This window comes from Alligator sinensis, unplaced genomic scaffold (assembly GCF_000455745.1).
Source record: "Alligator sinensis unplaced genomic scaffold, ASM45574v1 scaffold166_1, whole genome shotgun sequence".
Taxonomy (NCBI): domain Eukaryota; kingdom Metazoa; phylum Chordata; order Crocodylia; family Alligatoridae; genus Alligator; species Alligator sinensis.
In genome coordinates this window covers 1,303,939-1,312,689 of record NW_005842098.1, presented here as the reverse complement: position 1 = coordinate 1,312,689, position 8,751 = coordinate 1,303,939, and the positions used below count along the sequence as shown (strand labels likewise).

The window sequence follows — 8,751 nt, the reverse complement described above, 5'->3', positions numbered from 1 at the left end:
GAGAGATTATGTGTGGTTATTGTGTAATGAATTGTACTATTGTCCAACAAGGATACAATTTTAGAGGTACAGAGAACATGAAAGACTTTTCAGTCAATTAGGGACTTAGTAATAGCATTGTTACACACTAGTCTGACATTCTGGCCCTAGTCCTGTGTGTGTGTTTGTTTGTGCGTGTGTGTGTGTTGCTTTATTCAGGTGAGTTAGTCCCATAGCATTCAGTAAGGATAATCACTTAGTAAAATGAGGCAAGAGTTTAAGTGTTTATGGGATTGTGGCCTATGAAATGAAAAGTTACAATAGAATTACATCAACCTTTACTAGCCACATATACAATTAGATAATGAAAAGCCAAACATGGATATGCCAAACAACTCTTTATTTAGAGAAAAGACTGTAGCTAAATAAAGCTATCATGGCATGATCTATATCCCAAACAAAAAACAGAGGCAAAGTTTTTAAATCAACAACCCCATTTTCAAAAGGAAAAAGCAGTCAACAGCTCCCATTGAGTTCACAGATCCTTTGATCAAGCCAGAAAATTGCAATTTACAGTTTTAAAAAGTCAGGTTTAAATGTTGGCACATACAAAAAAGTAGGGTTTAGGTATGCTTGTTCAAACAGCAGGGTGCTATTCAACTCAGAACTCTTTGAAGTCATTGGTATTATCTATGGAGTAAAGTCTTATTTGTTGCACCAAAGGGCATTGAAATCTGACTCTTAGTAAGATCACAGAGGCAATGTTTGTGGACTCCATACCTATGACTTTTTAATCATAAGCTCATTGCTTCATGTTAAAAGGGTGCTTATCAGGGCTGGGTACCCTTCAATCTCTGGTGTGTTGCTGAAACCCAGAACTTGATTTAGTTACATCAAATTTATTATTAGCCTCTAAATGTTCTAAGAATTCATCAGGTGTGGCTTGACATTACTGTAGTACACTCATGCCCTATAGCCAGAGTCCCAAAATAAATCCTGGAATTTAGAAAACAAGATGTACCCAAACCTTCCTATCCTAACGCTTGATGTAAGTATGCACCAGCAATGAAGAATTCTCTCACAGGTATCACCTGTTGCTTAATGATTCCTCGTGTCCACTCCTCCTTTTAAATTATAATACTTCTTTATCTACCTCTTCAATTTCACTGTGGTCCATCTCCCCTTCAGCAATGGTACTTTACTGTTACTGCAGTTATCAGTCCATCTCTAGCTTTTCTTCTTTCCACATTATTTAGATATACATTTTTTTTTACCTAGCAAAGCCAACTGATCTTCCTCTAAGAAGCTTGATCCTTCCCCTCACTGAAGTCTGTGACAGATCTTTTTAGACTTCAGTGGGAGAAAGACCAGAACTTCAGGCCTTTTTGCTTTTCTGCTGAAAGCTTTCATCTCAGAAAGAGATCACCTGACCCCACCACAACCTCCCCCACAAAATACTTCATGGGCAAAGAATGACTTCCATCTACCCAGCTTCTCCTCTGACTTTAAGGGAAGAAGCCATTCCTCTTAGCAATAATTTTTGAACATACAGGCACTATGATATTTTAAGAATGTATTTCTTTGAGTTAGCAAAACCTTAGAAACACCCAGGTAAGCACATGCATGTGTCAGCCTGTCACACACTTTCCAACCTGTGTTTCGTAGGACTTCTGACAACTAATACTTATCAGTTAAAAAAAATATAGCATTCACACAACTAGTTACTCCCTTACAAACAAATTACAAGAGTTTTAAAAATGGATCCCTAAAATTAGGAACCTAAATCTATATTTTCAATAAAGCCAAGCACCAAGAAGTTCTTGGGAACTGCTGCATGCATCTTTTTCGAATATCAGACAAATAATTGGAGGCTGGATTTTCAAAAGAGCTACACGCACAACAGCTGCCACTGAAGTCAGTTAGGGTTGATTACACATTTGAGCCAATGCACATTTCATTGTTATGGCCAACTTTATAGGCCAGTTTCAGAGACAGCATATTGTAAACAAGAGAATAAACAATTAATCACAAGGTTAGACCACACATTATCCCGTGGCTCAATGCAGTGGTTGAGTATCTTGCAGTGAAATGCTCTCTTTCTCAGGTAGAAAAACAGCTGTAAAAATAAGCCTGGATTTTCCACCAAAGAAAGTTTCTGAATCAGATTACAGGCATGTCGTGCTCCTGCGCACTACCAGGAAAAAAGAAATGATAGCTATCGTCAATGTCCAGTGTCTCAGTAGCAGTAATTTGGTCCCTTTTGACTCCTCAGAATGGAACAGATAGAAAAATTCATTCAAAAATAGCATATAGATGTCCCTGCACCAGGACAGGATGTAACAGCTATTACGTTACAAGGATTTTGGTGCAGCTGTATCATCACTCCAGTGAGTATAAGGGAGAAGGAAGAAACCCTTCCAAAAAGGAGAGAGCACAAGTATTTGAGACAGTCAGGTCTGGAAGGAAGGAACAACTAAGCCTAGGTAGAAGGCTTGGTAAGGTATTTCACAATGTATAATTTTAGAAACAGCTTTTTTTAAATGATTGAGACCCCAGGAGGTGTGACACTTCCCCTTCCCCAACCCCTGCTCCCTTTTGTTCTGTAGGTTTGTTTGGAACAGGACAGTGACCTGAGCAGAAGACGACACTGGCACACGCCTGCACTTCAGCGAGCCAACCATTCACTCTTTCAGAAACCAGACCTCATTGCGCCGCCCATAAGGTTTCATTGGTGGGTCGTAGCCATTACAGAAGTAGAAGGCTTTGCAATAGGTAGCCTCACTCCCCAAAGCAGACTTCAACTTGGCAGCAAAATTCACATAATCCGCTTCCTTGGCATAACCACCAAACTGCCTACAAAGGAAACAAACATGGAGAGACTGAGTGGGGCAATCCTGGAACAGCACAAAGAGAGCATGGGAGAACAAGACACAAAAATAGCTTTGTGTAGCTATTCCTTATTAACCTGGTGAAGACAAATAAAAGCATTGCCTTGACAATCCCAGAGACTGCACAGCTTTAGTCACCCATTGAATCTATACAGAATGGCATCTCTTGTACCAGCTCCCCAGAGCTACCCTCCCCTATGTGTCACCCTTAAGCTGGAGGAACAACTTCCTGTCACAAAGGGATACTTCTTTCTACAGCTAATGCATTTCTTGGTCTTTCTGCTAGGACTGTCAACACAGTGTTAATCATAGTGTGAACAGCTGTCTGCTTAAATCAGAACTGAGATGGGAAGCCAAATTCTAGCTCTCAAAGGTGAGGCAAAAAAGGGATGTTACTGATTGCAGCAGAACAGTCAACAGCATACAGCTCACATCAATATGTGAAAGGGGAGGTCTTGAACTGAATGTTGTCATATCAATTTCTTGATCATTGGAAGCTGTCTGCAGATCATCCTGCACCTCACTGCTCAATGTTTGTGACAGTAGAGTCTGTCACCATAGAAACAACTAATAGCCAAAAGCTGGATCAGCAGCATTCAGACACATGACAAGAACCAGCAGACTAGAAAGGGAAAGACTGCCCTCTTACTAAGAATTTCCTATCCAGTGGACCACTTAGAGGGTTAATAATAGAATGCAAAGTCTTTCACTGTTAGTGTGTTAGCCTGAATCCAGCACAAACCAGCAGCAATCAAGAGAAAATATCCAATGGCTGTTCAATATCCTAAGTGGCAACTGGTGGCTTGAATTTAGCTTCTAAGGTCTAGTGACTACATGACCATTAGGCAATAACTGATCCCTGGATAAGGCAAACAGCTGGCTTGTTATCATCTTGTTGTTTCCTGGCCTACAACTTGCATACGTGGCCAATATTAGCAACACTGGACATTTAAGCAGAAATTTTAAAAGGAACTTTGAGCTGGTAAGAGACAGAGGAATGTTTTGCTAGTTTTATATTAAAAACCAGAAGGAGAATGGGGGAGAATTGGGAAGACCCACAACCACCTAACAAGAAGCATTTGTGTTGTCATAGATAAAGTATTTATTTTTACACTGGATTTAATCCATTTTACCCCAGATGATGTCCAGCCCTTTCTCCTTCCCAAAAGGATGTCCAGTCTGAATGGCCAGCCTTAAAAAACAGCTTGATTCTAGCAACTGGGGATTAAACAATTACCTCCATAGTATCTCACTGGCCTGTTAGACTATCAGGAATTCATAACCCAATTTTTCAATCAAAAATGGCAGGTGGAATTCATTCGAGTTCTCTCTCTTCAGTTAACAGGAGCTGCCATATTGGGGTGCTGATGTACCTCATTTCAGATTTTTGTTAGCAAAAGGATAATGCTTCTAAATGAAACAAAATGATGAAACACAACACTGTCCCTTCGAAATGGTGAAACGGATGTTGAAACGAAATGATGGTGTTTCACACAGCCCTACTGTCTGATATCTGCCTGAGGTAAGGAGTTGATGGTCTCAGTCCAAATCCTAGTAAGCCAGCATCTATTCTCTTCATATACACACAAATCATTATCATTAGTGCACTAATTAGTCATTTTGTTCTTGATTCCATCCCTCCCTCTCAGCTGTGACAACAAGACGTGTATTATTAGAGAGCATGTTATGTACAGACTGTTTTGGTTTACAGGACTGGTAAGCTGGCATCTTTCATAGACACTGCATTTACATTTAACAAGTAAGAATTCCATTTTCTTTGTGCTGAAACATGAACACTGTTAAGAGAAAAGCTTCTTTGTTCGCTATGGTAGGAGCCTTTGATTTCCTACTGTTGCATGCACATTGTGACCAGTAAGTAAGCTGGCAGAACTAGAACCCAGTCTCCCATGCCTTCTGGCAATGCTGAGATCTGATTCTTACGTGGAGTAGATGGTCATTCCTTCCCTCTCTTCAATCGTAATGCTTTCATCACTAGGATGTGGAGGGTTGGCCTGATATTGGCTTGGAATCCGGAGCAAGACTTTCACTTTCTGCTGTAAAGAGCCATCCGCAGCAGGAAAGGCCCTGATGGAAACTGGTGCAGTCATGCCCATTCCCACCCCTAAGAGGGACACAAACAGACATATTACACACACGGTCCAAGTCCTTGAGAAACTACATACTAAAGTTCTGATTTTTGGTGCAGTTGAATAGCCACAGCTCTAACTGAAGTCAACAGGCATTGCAAGTGCTTATCACTGCTGAAGGAAAAAAAATCAAGCTTTAATAGTGCAGGAATTAAGACACTGGGACTAACCAATTTTCCATGTAGGCCAGCATCCCACTTCCTACAGAAACCAATGCCAGATTCAAGACCAATTTAAAATCTCACAAGGTGCTTTACTATCAGAAGTTTCTTCCTGATCCCCTCCAATAATTGTTTTAGGCCTAGAGGCATGTGAAAGTATATTGCATTGTCCCACTGAGGTTTAAATACCCTCTTTGCAGGCTCCAGTAACTTAACTCTGAGCTCTTTTCACTTCTGCTTACATTGCCTGCAGTCTTACCCACCCTAAAGTGGCCAGCTCCTCTCTGAAGGAATGTACAGCAAGTGACTTTTAGATGTGCCAAGATGCGATTGGAAGGAACAGATTTTTTTTTCCTTCTCTCCAGGTACAGTAAAATCTCACTCTCAGCACAACAGTAGAGGCAGATAGAGATGAAATCCACAAAATGCTCTCTCACTAATTTGTAGTTAGGTACAGCACTTCTCTTCCCAGTACCATAGATTAAGGATAGAGGTACCTCCCTTTGTCCAGTCACATAGATCACCACTTTTACAGACCCTGTGCAGCAGACATCTCTGTTCTCTCTCAAACTGTAGCCTGCTCCCTCTTCTATTTATTTCCACTTGTTCCCACTTGGCAAGTTGTGAGGAAGTCTATCAATCTCCCTTCAACACATACTTGGGAGAGGTACAAGGGCAGTGTTTAGGTGATGTATATGTACTCTGAAATGCCACCCTGCTGTTGTAAACTGTGTGTCTAGCTTTGCTCAATAAGAACTGAAAAATAATGTTTGTGCGTACTTAGACAAAATGTAACAAACAATATATTTGCTTCATGAATTAGAAGAGTCTGAACAGTTGTGCCAAGATAAAAGTGACAGAAGTAATCTCTCCTATTACTGAATACAGGGATCAATTTCCTATCTACATACACAGCAAGTTAAGGTGCAGAAATCACATGCCACGAACACAGATGACAGGAATTCCCCTAAGAAACTACTATATGGTATCCGTGAATCCATGATCTTTAGAAAATAATTAATGCAACTGTAGGTCCCTCTTGAAACAAGGTGGTACCAGCCTCTGAGCCAAGAAGGGCTGTCAGGTTTTCTCACCCTTGTCATTGGTTCCTCCAACATACTTCAGGAGCTTGAGCACAGCTTCCTTGGAGGCCTCGTCAAATTGCTTCCCAGTTACCTCCACCACAGCAAACTTTCCACCTTCACACGCCCTTTCTTCATATGTTACCTCTTCCTGAAGAGAGAGCAGAGTCAGGAAATAGAACTGTCCTGAGAGATGCAACATGCCTCACAACAAGGGAAGTATTTCCCTGGGAAAGTCAGAATCTAGTAAGAACCACTGCAGCTGTTGTATGAAGACCATCAGTTTGGGTGTTAGAGGAAGAGAGCCAAACATGCTGACTCAGCTGGGACTTTCAGTGCTGCTCCCCATAAGAGAGACACTATCCACTCTCCTATCTCCTGTGTTAGCAGCCTGCTGTGGACAGTTATGATGCCCCCAGGCAGAAGAGGAAGTTCTGCAAGAGAACTTCCAATTTAGGGTCAGTCACATTTGTAGAACCACAGACACTGGCAACAAGGGGAAAGAAAGAGAGAAACAGAATACAGAATAATTATGACCTATACTGAAATCATGGATAAATTAGGCCACTTAGGTCATTCTGCTTCTTTTGGACCAGCCCTGCTGAGATAAGTAAATGTTCTTCTATCAACTTTGTGTCTCTAGAAAACAACTACATGATCTAAATGAGATTAGAGTAGACCAAATAATCAATTACAGAGAAGAAAATCCCATAATATAACAAAGGGTGGCCATCATAGAGGACATTCCTGTTTTCTGCTACTCTGTCCTCTATTGACACGAAACCCAATGCATTTAGCACATAAACACATTTGGTTTCGTATCAATAGAGGACAACCAGACTGTCTTCTATGATGGCTACCCTAATATGACAACAAATTTATTTTGGTACAAAGAGTAAACTTAGCTTCTGACTCAGGAGAAACCTGAGCAGGCCATAGTTACTATCACATTATTGCCCCCCAAATCTTGAAACTAGAAATCTGGAAATAAATTGGCCCCTTCCCCCCACCCTGCCCCCAGCCATTCTCTGCACACCAGAGAACTAGTAAGAATAGCAGTGGTGACAGTAATACCTATCATTTTGGGTCAACTGCAAATGAAAATGTTCTTAATGTACTCAAAGAAATTTAAAAAAATGTTTTAAAGTCAATCAAACCATTTTGTTCAGCCCAAAGCAAAACAATTTGGTTAATTTGGGGGGATATATTAATCCTGTTTTGAAATTCAAGTTCCAGCAGTTTGCAAAACAATGATGATAGTTTGTATGGGATGGTTGGGATAGGGATGATCCTGCCTCAGGCAGGGGTTTGGACTAGATGACCTCTGGAGGTCCCTTCCAGCCCTACTTCTCTATGGCTCTATGACTATGACTCCATGCTTTCAAAACTTGGGAAAAAGTGAGAGAGACTGGCATCTCAAAAAGCAGACGGTCAGAGAGGCTTGAGCGTCCATAGGCCGGCCTCCCACTGGCAGATGCATCTGAAGATGTAGGCAGTCATCTGTGAAAGCATATGCCTCTCTAAACCATTTAGTCCTTAAGGCAGAGGTTCCCAGATAGGGTTGCCAACCCTTCAGGACTGCCCTGGAGTCTCCAGGAATTAGATATAAATCTCCAGGAGACTGCTGAGAGTCACCTGGGAGATAAATGATTAGGGCATTCATTAAAATTGGGCAGGGGGCTGGACCCGATGATCTTACAAGGTCCCTTCCAGCTCTAATGTCTATGAAATCTATGAAAATAAATATTAAACTTTGAATCCAATTTATATAGTAGTCCAGTGGGTTTTTTAAATGTAATAGTAATGTGCATTTGCCTTCCTAACTTAAAGCCTACGCACCATAATCCATAACCAATATACGCAAGCACATGGGTGTGTTCATGTTGTGTGCCGCGGGGACGTTCGGTGTCCTGGGAACCTCCCAGAATAGATTCAAACAGACTTGGCAACCCTATTTCCACCCTGTGGATCATGACCCCACATGGGATGGCAACTTCAGCAGATAAGGTGGCGGGGGGCTGTGAGTTGGGAGTGAGGGGCCATGCTGAGGAAATGGGGCCATGTGTTAGAAAAGTTTGGGAAGCATGACCCCATGGGCAATTGGTGCCTCCTGGCTCTGGAGGGGCACCGATGGCTGATCGCTGATGGCGGGGGAGCGCTGACCCTGGAAGCGCTGACCCTGGAAGCGCTGGCACTTCTCGGGGGGAGCACTGGCCAGCACTTTCCACTCCCTGGCCAGCAAGGGCCAATTTCAGGGGGGCACATGCCCCTCTTACCTGTCACCTATGCACTGCCCTAAGGTGCCACTTTGCCCTGCCTTCTGACCAGCGAACTGCCTCTCTCCCTTCAGACCCAAACCCTTCACTCTGCAACCAAAGGCTCGGCCTGTTCTTCCTCCCTTCAGCCCAAGCTATTCCTGGAGTGTGACCCGCGGGGTGCGGGCAGGGCTGGTGGCGGGGAAGTTCATTTCCCCAGCCACTAAAAGGCTTCACCT

The 8,751-nt window shown here is 42.4% G+C and overlaps 1 protein-coding gene across 1 annotated transcript in view; it reads right to left on the bottom strand.

Moving 5' to 3' along the window:
• Nucleotides 1–364: 364 nt before the first annotated feature.
• HEBP1 (heme binding protein 1) overlaps nt 365–8,751 on the bottom strand; it is an 8,867-nt gene continuing 480 nt past the window's right edge. Inside the window, exons 2-4 of the mRNA XM_006024161.3 lie at nt 6,270–6,408; nt 4,809–4,989; nt 365–2,832 (exon numbers count right to left, since the gene is read on the bottom strand). Of these exons, the coding sequence (XP_006024223.1) occupies nt 2,661–2,832; nt 4,809–4,989; nt 6,270–6,408 (492 nt within the window). The 3' untranslated portion in view covers nt 365–2,660. The remainder of the gene's footprint in view (nt 2,833–4,808; nt 4,990–6,269; nt 6,409–8,751) is intronic.